Below are 16850 nucleotides of genomic sequence, written 5' to 3'. Positions count from 1 at the left end.
GTTGCCAGGAGTTTATACGCAAGTGAGGTAAAGCCACTTGTTCCCAGACTGATGGAAGTTAGTTCTTCAGACCCACATGGTAGAAAACATAGAACTGGATTCTGCCAGCTTTCCCCCAACACGGACAGTTTGTACAAGGTGTCAACTGAGTTCCAGTGGTATTGGCAGCTTCCCCCATGTCAGCCCTGCCATCTGCAGCAGAGGTAGCCTCAGTCATCATCTACATTTTAATTCTCGAATCAGAGAGAAAGTATAATGGATTCCTTTTGTGTGCTGAACATAAATGAAGAAGGATAAATGGTTGTCTACAAGAACTTCCAACTTTGGATCTGAGGGGCAACAGACACACATCACTCAAACAAGCACCTGCTTTGGTGAATGAATGTGTGAACATTTATATTTGTGCAAGAAATACGTTGTAGAAAGCTTTTACATGTAAATTTGGCCAGCTGACTTTGAGAAATGACTCTCTAACAAACCTATATTCTAGATTTTATTTCAGGATTCATCCCTAAGTAAAGAGATACTGGATCTGTATCTTACTGTGCTTTCTTTTTTAACACATTTCCAAATACATACACCATATCATTTGTTATCTATTATCTCTACTCCTTTCTGCACGTTTTCACTGTAGAAATGTCAGCTTCTATTTAAAAGGAGAAAAAGGCTTATGGAGAGGTTGAAGTGTACCTGAAAAATTGGTATTTTAGTCACTTGTGGATGTGTGTGTTGTCATACTGGTATCTTTTTAGTTATTTCTCATACATGTGTATATGACATTTCTAGGCGTTATTTGAGACAAAGACATAGAATATAGCAAGAATGGCGTCACATTCAGTAGCTTGACAGGTTGGCAAGCAAATAACCATCTTCCTGCCTCAGCCTCCCTAGTGCTGAAAATGAAATACAGGCATGTGACAAGTCTCTCATCACTATTTTGATATCTGACTTATCCTCTGATAGTACCTTTACTAAAATACCAGATATGATGCAGGGCTTATTAGAAGAAAGTCTATTTGTGCTTGTTACCTGTCAACATGAATTGTTAAGAGATGAATGTGCTTCAGAAGTGGTTTATTTGCAGTACCATTGAATGACATTGTTCTCATTTTTCAGAAGAAGCTAAAATTAGGAGCTTAGAGAATAAATTAAATAAAGGATCAAACATTCTGCACAAATCAACCTCTCTTATGAAGAAGTTTCTTTTCAAAGGTAACATAGTCCCTGACATATAGATGTGTAAAACAGAACTCTGTTCTTTTCTCACCGTTTCTAATTTCCAGTGTCCTCAACAAGTGGACTCTCTTCTTAATCTCATTGTATTTTTACTATTAAATTGTTCTTATCTTCCTTATTTTTTCTTTACTTGACTTATTCTATTAAAATGAGATATTAAATATCAGCCAAGGCTGATTCAGACAGAATCTATTCATGGTTCTTCAGTGTCATAGCTGATTAGACACTGCCTAATAACAACATAGGTAAAAGACAGGCTGTCTTCAGAAATCATAATTGAAAGACCTTGTTCTCATTTTTCAGAGCGATTTAAGTCTAAAGAGAAAATAACGAAAAGAAAGATTGTTGATAAAAGTAAACACCCTCTGCCCATGTCAATCACCACTACAAAAGTTCGAAAAGGTAAGGGAGTGTCTGCAGCACAGATATGAGCTCTGTGCCCATCCTACTGTTTCTACCCATCTCCTAACCTCCGCTGAGCAACCAATACTGTGGGCATAGCATTCCATGCTGGCACATGTAGATACATTTGTATCCTTCATCCCTTACATCTTACCTTTTTTGTAGGATACTCTTAAGGGAGAAGGTGCTGTCACTTCTTACAATGCCCTCTAAATCTTTAGTGTTAAGTCAAGAGTTGGCCATCAGAGCTGTGGTGTCATTGTTATTAATTGTCTTACTTGCTTATGTTTCTATAAAATATAAGAGTGTGTGGTTGCTGGATAATGGGTATTTTAAGAGACTGGCAGTTTATTTGAAAATTACAGCTAATAGTTTTGCCAGTAAACAAAAACCTATTTCTAATTATCTTCTCCAGAAATACTTTAGAAATTTGAAATGTGAGTGTTGACTTACATTGTTAATAGTCATTGCAATACTACATTTAAGAAATAAAGTGTTCTAGAAAAGTGCCTAGAATCGCAACAATATTTTGCGGAAATATGAAGTAGTCCATATGAAAATTCACATGAACCTTAGAGATCATAATAGTCTAAATAATCAAAAAAGAGAGAGATAGAATAAAATAAAGACTTTATAACTTCAAAACTCACTAACAAGGTACAGCAGTGAAGGCATCATGATTCTGACTTGCACACAGGTGGCATTTTCTTGATTAATGATTGGCCTACTCACCATAGGTGATACCACCCAGGCAGGTAGTCCTTAGTTGCATAAGAAAAGCAAACTGAGTGAGCTGTGAAAAACAAGCCAGTAAACAGAATTCCTCCTTAGTCTCTGTTCCAGTTTCTCTCTCAGCTCCCTGCCCTCCTTGTGTTTCTGCCTTGGCTTCTACCTATGAGTGAACGATTAGACTCTATAAGTCAAATAATCCCTTTCTTCCTTTAATCATGGTCTTTATCATGCTTTACTCATGGTCTTTATCACATTAATAGAAAGAAAACTAGAACATAAGGCTAGACAGTGTCTATTCCAGACTCTTAAGTTTGTACCTAAATACTTGAGAACACCTACTTGCAGTATAATGAATGACTTTGTTCTCACTTTTTAGGGAAATCTAAAATTCGTAACTTAGACAAGTCAATTATTAGAGGAAAAAGTCTTCTGAACAAATCAACCTCTGCTATAAAGAAACCAGTGCTCAAAGGTAAGGAAGTTGCTGGCATCCTGATTCGTGAAACAGAACTCTTTCTTTTCTCACTGCTTCTATTTTCCAGTAACCTCAACCTCTGGGCCCTTCCAACATACAGCAAATATTATGAAAACAGAGTCTGCTCCAGTATTTCTGTAAATAGACACCTGTGTGTGTTGGGGTGGGGGTTGTTCTGCACAGTAATGTGATTCTATGCAGATTTCTTCTTGCTTCTGACCTAGGTAAATTTGTCTCTCATATCCTTAATATTCTCCATGATGTTCTGATGTGAAAATGATTGAGGTTTCTACACTAGTTCCTTTTTAAGACACCCTTACATTTTTGTGATCATGACTACAATCAATGATGCAATCATTCAACACTACACATTTTTCTACTGCCACTTTGTGTGTGGGCAGTAGTTGCATTCAGGACATGCCTGCCTTTAACTCAATATTAAGATATATATATAGATATATATATAGATATATATATAGATATATATATATATAATATCTTCTACATATCTATCCTAGGATGAATGTAATTTTTAGTTTTGACAGTAAGTACATGAGAAAACTGTTTCCTGGTTCTTAGCACTAGACACGTTAGGAATTAAAAATGTTAAAAACAATAAATTATACAAGTCAGTTGACAATAGCATAAAAAATTACCTAAAAACGATGGTAAAATCCCTAGGGCCTCAGCAATAAGTTGTAAAACTGGAAAATTCCATGGGGAGGAGGGGAGGTTGTAGAGATGGATCAGTGTTTTTTGTTTGTTTGTTTGAATATTTTTTATTTACAGTTCAAATGTTATTCCCTTTCTCTGTTTCCCGGCCATAAGCTCCCTATCCCATCTCGCTCCCCTTCTTCTGTAAGGGTGTTCCCCCTCCCCAACCACCCCACTTCCACCTCTCACACACCCCCGACATTCCTCTACAATGGGGGCTCCAGCCTTGGCAGGACCAAGGACTTCTCCTCCCATTGGTGCCCAAAAAGGACATCCTCTGCTACATATGCAGCTGGAGCCATGGGACTGTCCATGTGTAGTCTTCGGGTAGGGGTTTAGTCCCTGGGAGTTCTGGTTGGTTGGTATTGTTGTCTTTATAAGGGTGCAAGACCCTTCAGTTCTTTCAATCCTTTCTTTAATTCCTGCAATGGGGACCCCATTCTCAGTTCAATGGTTTGCTGCTAGCATTTGCCTCTGTATTTGTCTTGTTCTGGCTGAGACTCTCAGGATACAGCTATATCAGGCTCCTGTCAGCATACACTTCTTGGCTTCATCAATATTGTCTAGGTTTGGTGGATATACATACATACATATGTGTGTGTGTGTGTGTGTGTGTGTGTGTGTGTGTGTGTGTGTGTGTGATGGATATATATGATGTATCCCCAGGTGGGGCAGTCTCTGAAAGGTCATTCCTTCAGTCTCTGCTCCAAACTTTGTCTCCACATCCCCTCTTGTGAATATTTTTGTTCCGCCTTTAATAAGGAGTGAAGCAGAAAAGACTACACTCTGCCCACATTTCTGACTCCATAGGAAAACACCTAACGCCATCTGGGACCCGGATGAACAGGGGCTCCAGGAAAAGGCATCGCAGGCCCTCCTGGTTGTCGCCGCCCTCACCGAGAGCTCAAAAGCAGCCCTCCACGAGCAACGCGAGCAGTGGGACCACAGGTAAGACCAACTTTTCTGCTCCAAGAGACCTGCCTGGTGGATTCAGGACACACAGGGGCAAAATTCCTCTGGGACCAGACACTTCCGGCTTTTAGCTGGAGCCCCAACTCCACTGATCCCGGCCCACAGCTCACTGCTCCCAAACCCCCTGGGAGAGAGAGCTCACCACCCAGACAGGTGGCACTCCTGAGACTGCAGAGTGGGAGAGACCACCAATACTGCCCATCCTTGCCCACATCCCTGTCCCAAGAGTAAACTGTTTATGGCCTCTAGGAAGCAGAAGATAAGGGCACTCCAACAGCAGATCCCCCACAGTCCAGAAACCACCCAGAACTTAAGTGAACCAGTCAACAGTTCTCTGCACACAAATCCCCTGGGAGGGAGAGCTAAACCTTCAGAGGGGCAGACAAGCCTGGGAAGCCAGAAGAGACTACACTCTGCCCACATTTCTAACTCCAGAGGAAAACACCTAATGCCATCTGGGACTCTGGTGCATGGGGGACTCCGGGTAAAGGCAACACAGGCCCTCCTGGTTGCAGCCCTCATGGACAGCTCAAAAGCAGCCTCCCACTAGCAACTTGAGCCACGGGACCATAGGTAAGACAAACTTTTCTGCTCCAAGCGACCTGCCTGGTAGACTTAGGACACAGGCCCACAGGAACAGCTGAAGACCAGTAGACAGGAAAGACTACACTTCCAAGGGCAGAACACTCTGTTCCCATAACTGGCTGAGAGAAAACAGGAAAACAGGTCTACAGCACTCCTGACACACAGGCCTATAGGACAGTCTAACCATTGTCAGAAATAGCAGAACAAAGTAACACCAGAGATAATCTGATGGTAAGAGGCAAACACAGAAACCCAAGAAACAGATACCAAGACTACATGGCATCATCAGAGCCCAATTCTCCTACCAAAGCAAACACTGAATATCCAAACACACCAGAAAAGCAAGATCTTGATTTAAAATCGCATTTGATCATGATGCTGGAGGACTTCAAGAAAGACATGAAGAACTCCCTTAGAGAAACGCAGGAAAACATAAATAAACAAGTAGAAGCCAATAGAGAGGAATCACAAAAATCCCTGAAAGAATTCCAGGAAAAAACAATCAAACAGGTGAAGGAATTAAAAATGGAAATAGAAGCAATAAAGAAAGGACACAGGGAAACAATGCTGGATATAGAAAACCAAAGGAAGAGACAAGGAGCCATAGATAGAAGCATCACAAACAGAATATAGGAGATAGAAGAGAGAATCTCAGGAGCAGAAGATTCCATAGAAATCAATGACACAACGGTCAAAGAAAATGTAAAACGGAAAAAGCTACTGGTCCAAAACATACCGGAAATCCAGGACTCAATGAGAAGATCAAACCTAAGGATAATAGGTATAGAAGAGAGTGAAGGCTCCCAGCTCAAAGGACCAGTAAATATATTCAACAAAATCACAGAAGAAAACTTCCCTGACCTAAAGGAAGAGATGCCCATAAACATACAAGAAACCTACAGAACTCCAAATAAATTGGACCAGAAAAGAAACTCCTCCTGTCACATAATAGCCAAAACACCAAATGCACAAAATAAAGAAAGAATATTAAAAGCAGTAAGGGAAAAGGGTCAAGTAACATATCAAGGCAGACCTATCAGAATCACACCAGATTTCTCACCAGAGACTATGAAAGCAAGAAGATCCTGGACAGATGTCATACAGACCGTAAGAGAACACAATTGCCAGCCCAGATTACTGTATCCTGCAAAACTCTCAATTAACATAGATGGAGAAACCAAGATATTCCATGACAAAAACAAATTTACACAATATTTTTCGACAAATCCAGCACTACAAAAGATAATAAATGGTAAAGCCCAACATAGGGAGGCAAGCTACACCCTAGAAAAAGCAAGAAACTAATCGTCTTGGCAACAAAACAAAGAGAAGAAAAGCACACAAACATAATCTCACATCCAAATATGAATATAACATGAAGCAATAATCACTATTCCTTAATATCTCTCAACATCGATGGTCTCAACTCCCCAATAAAAAGACATAGATTAACAAACTAGATACGCAATGAGGACCCCACATTCTGCGGCCTACAGGAAACACACCTCAGAGACAAAGACAGACACTACCTCAGAGTGCAAGGCTGGAAAACAAATTTCCAAGCAAATGGTCTGAAGAAGCAAGCTGGAGTAGCCATTCTAATATCAAATATAATCGATTTTCAACTAAAAGTCATCAAAAAAGATAAGGATGGACACTTCATATTCATCAAATGAAAACTCCACCAAGATGAACTCTCAATCCTAAATATCTATGCTCCAAATACGAGGGCACCTATATACATAAAAAAAAAACCTTACTAAAGCTCAAAACACACATTGCACCTCACACAATAATAGTAGGAGATTTCAACACCCCACTCTCATCAATGGACAGATCATGGAAACAGAAATTAAACAGAGACATAGACAGACTAAGAGAAATCATGAACCAAAGGGATTTGAAAGATATTTACAGAACATTCTATCCTAAACAGAAGGATATACCTTCTTCTCACCACCTCATGGTACTTTCTCCAAAATTGACCATATAATTGGTCATAAAACAGGCCTCAAAAGATACAGAAAAATGGAAATAATTCCATGCGTCCTCTCAGACCACCATGGGCTAAAGCTCGTCTTCAATGCCCACATATATATGGAAGTTGAAAATGATCTACTCAATGATAACCTGGTCAAGAAGAAATAAAGAAAGAAATTAAAGACTTCTTATAATTTAATGAAAATGAAGGTACAACATACCCAAACTTATGGGACACAATGAAAGCTGTGCTAAAAGGAAAATTCATACCTCTGAGTGCCTGCAGAAAGAAAGAGGAGAGAGCATATATCAGCAGCTTCACAGCACACCTAAAAGCTCTAGAGCAAAAAGAAGCAAATACACCCAGGAGGAGTAGACGGCAGGAAAAAATCAAACTCAGAGTGAAATCAACCAAGTAGAAACACAAAGGACCATAGAAAGAATCAACAGATCCAAAAGTTGGTTGTTTGAGAAAGTCAACAAGATAGATAAACTCGTAGCCAGACTAATGAGAGGACACAGAGAGTGTGTCCAAATTAACAAAATCAGAAATGAAAAGGGAGACATAACTACAGAATAGGAGAAATTCAAAAAATCATCAGATCATACTACAAAAGTCTATATTCAACAAAACTTGAAAATCTGCAGGAAATGGACAATTTCCTAGATAGATACCAGGTACCAAAATTAAATCAGGAACAGATAAACCATTTAAACAACCCCATAACTCCTAACGAAATAGAAGCAGTCATTAAAGATCTCCCAACCAAAAAGAGGCCAGTCCAGACAGGTTCAGTGCAGAATTCTATCTGACCTTCATAGAAGACCTCATACCAATACTATCCAAACTATTCCACAAAGTTGAAACAGTTGGAGCACTACCTAATTCCTTCTTTGAAGCCACAATTACTCTTATACCTAAACCACACAAAGACCCAAAAAAGAAAGAGAACTTCAGACCAATTTCCCTCATGAATATCGACGCAAAAATACTCAATAAAATTGTGGCAAACCGAATCCAAGAGCACATCAAAACAATCATCCACCATGATCAAATAGGCTTCATCCCAGGCATGCAGGGATGGTTTAATACATGGAAAACCATCAACGTGATCGATTATATAAACAATCTGAAAGAACAAAACCACATGGTCATTTCAAAAGATGCTGAGAAAGCATTTGACAAAATTCAACACCCCTTCATGATAAAAGTCCTGGAAAGAAGAGGAATTCAAGGCCCATGCCTAAACATACTAAAAGCCATATACAGCAAACCAGTTGCTAACATTAAACTAAATGCAGAGGAATTTGAAGAAATCCCACTAAAATCAGGGACTAGACAAGGCTGCCCACTCTCTCCCTACTTATTCAGTATAGTTCTTGAAGTTCTAGCCAGAGCAATCAGACAAAAAAAGAAGATCAAGTGGATACAGATTGGAAAAGAAGTCAAAATATCACTATTTGCAGATGATATGATAGTATATTTAAGCGATCCCAAAAGTTCCACCAGGGAACTATTAAACCTGATAAACACCTTCAGCAAAGTGGCTGGGTATAAAATTAACTCAAATAAATCAGTAACCTTCCTCTACACAAAAGAGAAACAAGCTGAGAAACTAGGGAAACGACACCCTTCATAATAGTCCCAAATAGTATAAAGCACCTTGGTGTGACTTTAATCAAGCAAGTGAAAGATCTGTATTATAAGAACTTCAAGCCTCTGAAGAAGGAAATTGAAGAAGACCTCAGAAGATGGAAAGATCTCCCATGCTCATGGATTGGCAGGATTAACATAGTAAAAATGGCCATTTTACCAAAAGCGATCTACAGATTCAATGCAATCAACGTCAAAATACTAATCCAATTCTTCAGAGAGTTAGACAGAACTACTTGAAAATTCATCTGGAATAACAAAAAACCTGGGATAGCTAAAATTATCTTCAACAATAAAAGGACTTCTGGGGGAATCACTATCCCTGAACTCAAGCAGTATTGCAAAGCAATAGTCATAAAAATTGCATGGTATTGTAAAAGAGACAGAGAGATAGACCAGTGGAATAGAATTGAAGACCCAGAAAGGAACCCACACACCTATGGTCACTTGATTTTTGACAAAGGAGCCAAAACCATCCAATGGAAAAAAGATAGCATTTTCAGCAAATGGTGCTGGTTCAATTGCAGGTCAGCATGTAGAAGAATGCAGATCGATCCATGCTTATCACCCTGTACAAAGCTTAAGTCCAAGTGGATCAAGGACCTCCACATCAAACCAGATATACTCAAACTAATAGAAGAAAAAGTGGGGAAGCATCTGGAACACATGGGCACTGGAGAAAATTTCCTGAACAAAACACCAATGGCTTATGCTCTAAGATCAAGAATCGACAAATGGGATCTCATAAAACGGCAAAGCTTCTGTAAGGCAAAGGACACTGTTGTTAGGACAAAATGGCAACCAACAGATTGGGAAAAGATCTTTACCAATCCTACAACAGATAGAGGGGCTTATATCCAAAATATACAAAGAACTCAAGAAGTTAGACCGCAGGGAGACAAATAACCCTATTAAAAAATGGGGTTCAGAGCTAAACAAAGAATTCACAGCTGGGGATGGGGATTTGGCTCAGTGGTAGAGTGCTTGCCTAGCAACCGCAGGGCCCTAGGTTAGGTCCCCAGCTCCGGAAAAAAAGAAAAAAAAAAGAATTCACAGCTGAGGAATGCAGAAATGTCTTAAGGGAAATGCAAATCAAAACAACCCTGAGATTTCACCTCACACCAGTCAAGAGTTGCTAAGTTCAAAAACTCAGGTGACAGTAAACCCTGGTGAGGATGTGGAGAAAGAGGAACACTCCTCCATTGTTGGTGGGATTGCACACTGGTACAACCATTGTGGAAATCAGTCTGGAAGTTCCTCAGAAAATTGGACATCGAACTACCTTAGGACCCAGCTATATCTCTGTTGGGCATATACCCAAAAGATGCCCCAACATATAACAAAGACACATGCTCCACTATGTTCATAGTAGCCTTATTTATAATAGCCAGAAGCTGGAAAGAACCCAGATTCCCTTCAACAGAGGAATGGATAGAGAAAATGTGATACATCTACACAATGGACTATTACTCAGCTATCAAAAACAATGACTTTATGAAATTCATAGGCAAATGGATAGAACTGGAAAATATAATCCTGAGTGAGGTCACCCAATCACAGAAAAACACACATGGTATGCACTCATTGATAAGTGGCTATTAGCCCAATTGCTTGAACTACCCTAGATGCACAGAACACATGAAACTCAAGAAGGATGACCAAAATACAAATGCTTCACTCCTTCTTTAAAAGGGGAACAAGAATACCTTTGGCAGGGAATAGGGAGGCAAAGTTTAGAACAGGGACCGAAGGAACACCCATTCAGAGCCTGCCCCACATGTGGCCCATACATATACAGCCACCAAACTAGAGAAGATGGATGAAGCAAAGAAGTGCAGGCCGACAGGAGCCGGATGTAGATCGCTCCTGAGAGACACAGCCAGAATACAGCAAATACATAGGCGAATGCCAGCAGCAAACTACTGAACTGAGAACAGGACCCCCGTTGAAGGAATCAGAGAAAAGACTGAAAGAGCTTGAAGGAGCTTGAGACCCCATATGAACAACAATGCCAACCAACCAGAGCTTCCAGGGACTAAGCCACTACCCAAAGACTATACATGGACTGACCCTGAACTCCAACCTCATAGGTGCAATGAATAGCCTAGTAAGAGCACCAGTGGAAGGGGAAGCCCTTGGTCCTACCAAGACTGAACCCCCAGTGAACGTGATTGTTAGGGGGAGGGTGGTAATTGGGGGGAGGATGGGGACGGAAAGCCGATATAGAAGGGGAGTGGGAGGGGCTAGGGGGATGCTGACCTGGAAACCGGGAAGGTGAATAACAATCGAAATGTAAATAAGAAATACTCAAGTTAATAAAGATTTTTAAAAAAAAGGAGTGAAGCATCTGCACTTTGGTCATCCTTCTTGAGCTTCATGTGGTCTGTCGATTGTATCTTTGAGCTTTTGTGCTAATATCCACTTATCAGTGAGTGCATACATACCATGTGTGTGTTGTGTGTGTGTGTGTGTGTGTGTGTGTGTGTGTGTGTGTGTGTGTGTGTGTGTGTGATTGGCTTACCTCACTCAGGTTGATATTTTCTAGTTCATTCATTTGCCTATGAATTTTATGAAGTCATTGTTTTTGATAGCTCAGTAGTACTTCATTGTGTACATGTACCACATTTTCTGTATCCAGTCATCTGTTGAAGAGCATCTGGGTTCTTTCTAGCTTCTGGCTATTATAAATAAGCTTCTATGAACATAGTGGAGCAGAGCATGTGTCTTTATTGTATGTTGGAGCATCTTTTGGGTATATGCCCAGGAGTGGTGTAGATGGGTACTCAGGTAGTACTATGTCCAATTCTCTGAGGAACCTCCAGACTGATTTCCACAGTGGTTGTACCTTGCAATCTCACCAACAATCGAGGAGTATTCCTCTTTCTCCACATCCTTGCCAGCATCTGTTGTCATGCAAGTGCTTCATCATCATCATGAGATCTGATTTTAAATCCAAATCTTGCTTTTCTGGTGTTTGAATATCCAGTATTAGCTTTGGTGGGAGAACTGGCCTCTGATGATGCCAAGTAGTCTTGGTTTCTGTTCCTAAGATTCCTGAACTTGCCTCTCACCATCAACTCAAGCAGTTGGAATGTCTAATGTTTGTGAAGCTTCCTTCCTTCCTTCCTCCCTCCCTCCCTCCCTCCCTCTCTCACTCTCTTTCTTTCTTTCTTTGTTTCTTCCTTCCTTCCTTCCTTCCTTTCTTTCTTCCTTCCTTCCTTTCTTTCTTTCGTTCTTTGTTTTTTCCTTCCTTCCTTTCTTTCTTTCTTTCTTTTTTATTGGATCATTTGAGGTGAGAAGGCTCACCCTAAATCTGGCCCATACCTTCAAATGCTAGACAACATAAGAAGACAAGGAAGAAGAAGACTTTTGCTTTTCGCCTGCTTATATTCATTCTCACTGCCAAAGTCATCTGTCCTGCTACTGAGGCATTCCTTTGCTGGTGTAAGAACTCACTTCTTCAGGATTCTAACATAGTCTGACATAGTCTGGCAGTCCTCTAGAAATCCTCCAGAATTCCAGCACCAGATTGGGATTTCTGAAACATCCAGCTTGAAGGACTGAATAACTTCCAGATTATCATCATTTCTATCAGGAGACAGTTATTGTTAAACAAGCCAGTCCACAGCATGTAAGGTACTCTAACAAATCCTCCTTCAATAAATACATATCAGTTATGTTTCTTTAGAGAGCCCTGACTAATAAAATCAATATTTCATTAGGAATCAGTTTAATAATATGTTCATTTAATAGCACAATGTCATTATACGCATAAATCAATGCAATCCTCGAGATAATTGCTCTAAAGGGGCTAGAAAGAGTGTAAGACCTAAAGGCAGTGGATGACTGCAAAGAAACATTTACTTATGGACACAACAGGGTATGTATACATGAACTCACAGCATTTGTGACAGCATCAAACCTGTGCAAGCTCCAATCACACCAAATCCCACGACACAAAGTTAGGAAAAGGGAGTGAATTAGAGAAGAATTAAGGAAAGGAATGAATATGTTCAAAACACATTGTATGAAACTTAAAGAACTAGTGAAGAATAGGAGAAGGAGGAGAAAGGAGAGGAGAATAGAGAGGAGAGGAGAGGAGAGGAAGAGGAGGAAGTGAAAGAAGAGAATAGAAAAGAAGAGGGGAGGGGAAAAGGAGGGTGGACAGGAAGAGGAAGAAGAGGAGAAAGAGGAAGAAGGGGAAAGAGGAGGTTATTTCAGAAATAAACTGCCATCTATATGGTCAATAATACTAAGACTATTTAATAGGAAAAGGCAATCTAGTGGAATGGTACAGGAAAAACATAATATCCCCAAACAAGAAGGATGCCTGAGCCCTTAAAATATACATGGAAGTATTTCAATATAAATCAAAATTCTTACAAGTGAAAGCTAAACTGTAAAATAATAGAAAAATATATAGGGGAAACCTAGAAGATAATGGATATAGCTGTGTGTTTCATAGTTGACATAAATCACAGCCAAAAAGGAAAGGGGTTCATCAGAATAAAATTTTTGACATTGTTTTAAAGAGACAGCTATAGTGTAAAAACCCCTTAGGACCATGTCCTTACTCAGAATAGGCTTTGTATACTACCAGGGGTGTAGTCCCTCTCATGGAGCTGCCCTCAAATTCAAGGACAAGTAGTTGGATAGCTCCAAAATAATTGTGCAACTATTGTACCAATGAACACACTTTGCTGCATAGTCATATTATGGGTTACCCAGTACACAACTGGTTGAGACCATTAGTGAGTTTTCTCCCCCAACATCATGAATAGTCTCATCTTGATCTCTCTGTGTCCTGGATAAAGTGTGTGTTATACTAGTCAGTCAAGTCTCATCATCTACTTCTAGTTGGCCATAAAGAGCCATAGCTATAGTCTGTATTCTTTGGGGAGCTTTTATACCTCTCTAACCAACCACTTAAATGGGGCTTTATATATTGCTATCCAAATGGCTCAGGAAACATTGAATAAGAGATATCAGACACAATTTAAGAGCAGGGGGATGGGAGTCATTGTTAGGAATTGCTTCCATGAAGATTCGACATTGCCGTTGCAGCCATGAACACACACAAGTTATACAAACTAGCCAGAATTAGGTCTTTCAATCATTCATCAAAAATAGAAGACTTGTCAATGAGACTTGGCCCATTCTAAGGACCCAATGACTGTTAATGCTTGTAGGAGGAGATTGTGTCATTTTTTTTCCATATTGTATCCACTATGAGACTATTGTGAAGAATATTCATGAGAGAAATCAACCCCAACTACAGAGATAACATTCCTTGCGTTTTGTAAGGTTATTGGAGAGAAAAGGAGAAATTAAAGTAAAAAGTGAAAGAAAGAAAGAAAAATATTGACATTTAAAAGTGTGAGAGATTGGGAGAGCAGTCCTGTGGGTGCAGCTTCTAATCCCAGCTCCTTGGGAGGCTGATACAAGAGAATGACAAGTTCACATCCAGCCTGAGTAACATGGTGAGACCATGTCTCAAAGTTGTCAGAGGCAAGAGGGTAGTATTAATGTAGTTCAAGGATATTATGTCTTTCCTGCACCACTGTACCACACTGCCTTTACCCATTAAGTCACCTTGGTATACTTCACCATGTAGATGACAGTTTATTTCTGAGGTCACCTCCACTTCCTACTTCATCTCCTTCCTCTTCCTCTTTCTTTGCATAAAAAATAACCAGGTTCAATTACCTGTACTCGAAACAAACAGGAAAGAAGAACAAATGCTGGTAAGGATTTCAAGAAATTATAAACATGGGGTAGAGGAGTCAGCGTATAAAGGTGCTTACCACTAACCTGACACATGCTTTCCATTCTCATAACACATGCTAGAAACAGAGATCCTGCCTGTCCTTTTACCTCCACAGCCACAAATAAATCAACTATAATTTAATGTCTTCAGAATGAAAAAGAAATTTAATTTACTAAATTGGTTTCCTCCAGAGCATCTAACTTTGAATAAGAAGGGAAAGTCCTGAGTCCACACTGTTCACACAAGTACTTGCCTGGGTGAACTGACATTTGAATGTTTCAGTTTTGTGCAAGAAATACAATGCAGAAATAGAAAGCATTCTTTATTCTTGTAAATTTGTCCAACTAAAACTCTCTAAAAGAATCATATTCTACTTCATTTCAGCATGTGTTCCAGTAGAGAGATATTAAATCTGTTTTTTAAGTTTTGTTTTAGTTCATGTGTATGTGTTTTCCTGAATGTATAAAACTCTTCATATGCATCGCTAATTATAAGAAACATTCTGGTTTTATAGTTCTGTGCAGTAACCAAATCCTGTGCATAGATCCTTCTTATCTCCAGTCAGTTAAATTGATCGATTCCTTTCAAATCTCGCACCTTTAATTTTGTGCATAATATGCTGAAATCAGAATATGTCATATCTCCCCAGTGGCTCCTTTTCATGTCACATATATCTGTTGTTGTAAACACAATCAAAAGTCTAGTAACTATCACTGCGCACTTTTTATAATACGTGTTTATACCTATACAGTAAAGAATGTGAGCGAGATTGTTGGATCCAGTTCATGTATGCTTTTAATTCCACATATACTGCACAAAGTATCTACGTAACCATTCTAGAATGATTGTAGTTAGTAGTTTAGCAGTTGCTGCCTGAGAAAACTGTGTCCTGATTCTTGGATCTGTATTTCTTATGAATTGAAAATATTAAGAAGATACATTACACTGACCAGCTACCAAAAGCACAGAGAGTAAGTTAGAGTCTAAAAGACATCCCCAGAATGCAAGGACATGTTGTAGATCAATCAGCAGTTTAAGTGTTAAGTGGCTAGTGTCCACTTACATAGCTAAGTGAGGTCAGGACTCTAATTTTTCAGTGAAAAAGACAATGGAAATGGAAGCTATACATGGGTGGAAAAATAGCCTTGCATACAAAATGCATAGGTGCAGGTCCCAGTAATTTAAACAATCAAGAAAACCAACAAATATTGGCAAAGACATCAATTTACAGCCAGAGATGCATGGTACCACCTCACTTTCAACAGACTTGAGCAGCCTTCTCTCTATGTCCCTGCCATTTGCCTTAGAGGTGGCTTAACAGTCTCAGCAACCCCCATCTACATTTTATTCTCTGACTAAAGAGAAATGTTTCATGGGGTTTTCCATTTCTGTTTGTATTACTTTTAAAAATCTGTTTTTAAACTTTTACTGTGTGGTCCAATTCCTCTACTTTGTCTTTCATCCCCGATTCTCTGTTCCCTATATGAGCCATTCTAGAGGTGAAGCTTTCCACAGAGGTTTTTACTTGGCTTATTCAGTTTTTTATTTCCATTGCCATTTTGGTTTTCTTCAGCCATTCTATCTGTGTTCTACATCGTGTATTGAGCTCCACATTTCATTGGAAATCTCTGCCTTTGTCCTTTTGACATAAATTCACATATTCCTTGAATTGTTTGAAAATGCTCACAATCATTCTTTATAATTCTTTGAAGTAATTTCTATAGTTGCCATTATTATAGGATTAGTTATTTGTGGAGAAGAGATCCTGTCTTGGTTTATCATGTTTCTGTATCTGCACTAGGATCTGCATATTTAGAATTAGTTCATTGATAGTTTTTCTTTTGTACGTTTAGTTTAAAAACTCTGGTTGGGCTGGAGAGATGGCTCAGTGGTTAAGAGCACTGACTGCTCTTCCAGAGGTCCTGAGTTCAAGTCCAAGCAACCACATGGTGGCTCACAACCATCTGTAATGGGATCTGATGTCCTCTTCTGGTGTGTCTGAGGAAAGCTACAGTGTACTCACATGTCTGTCAATTGTTGCTTTGTGTACGGGGAGAACAGGAAGTGGAGTTTGGTGGTACAGCATGTGTCTGACAAACTCTTCTGGTGTGTCTGAAGACAGCTACAGTGAACTCACATACATAAAATAAATAAATAAAAATAAATAAAAAAAAACCTCTGGTTGTTTTTTTTTCTTTCAGTGGTGGCATTTGCAGTACTGAGAAAAAGGCTAAGTCCTATGAGGGTTGAAGTTTCCCTTCCCTCTGTGGGAATCGTATTTAGATCCATAGGTATCATCTGGCATTTTCCTCTAATTGTTAGGTCTTGTCAAG

The 16850-nt window shown here is 39.5% G+C and overlaps 1 protein-coding gene across 50 annotated transcripts in view; it reads left to right on the top strand.

Moving 5' to 3' along the window:
* Nucleotides 1-16850, top strand: part of Ccdc7a (coiled-coil domain containing 7A) — a 410765-nt gene that overhangs the window by 347107 nt on the left and 46808 nt on the right. For all 50 annotated transcript variants that reach the window (XM_063278219.1, XM_063278211.1, XM_063278233.1 and 47 more), the window contains 4 exons: nucleotides 1117-1212; nucleotides 1540-1638; nucleotides 2747-2842; nucleotides 4370-4507. In XM_063278219.1, the coding sequence (XP_063134289.1) occupies nucleotides 1117-1212; nucleotides 1540-1638; nucleotides 2747-2842; nucleotides 4370-4507 (429 nt within the window). The remainder of the gene's footprint in view (nucleotides 1-1116; nucleotides 1213-1539; nucleotides 1639-2746; nucleotides 2843-4369; nucleotides 4508-16850) is intronic.

This window comes from Rattus norvegicus, chromosome 19 (assembly GCF_036323735.1).
Source record: "Rattus norvegicus strain BN/NHsdMcwi chromosome 19, GRCr8, whole genome shotgun sequence".
In the NCBI taxonomy this organism is placed as follows: Eukaryota; Metazoa; Chordata; class Mammalia; order Rodentia; family Muridae; genus Rattus; species Rattus norvegicus.
This window is presented reverse-complemented; position numbering and strand designations above follow the sequence as displayed.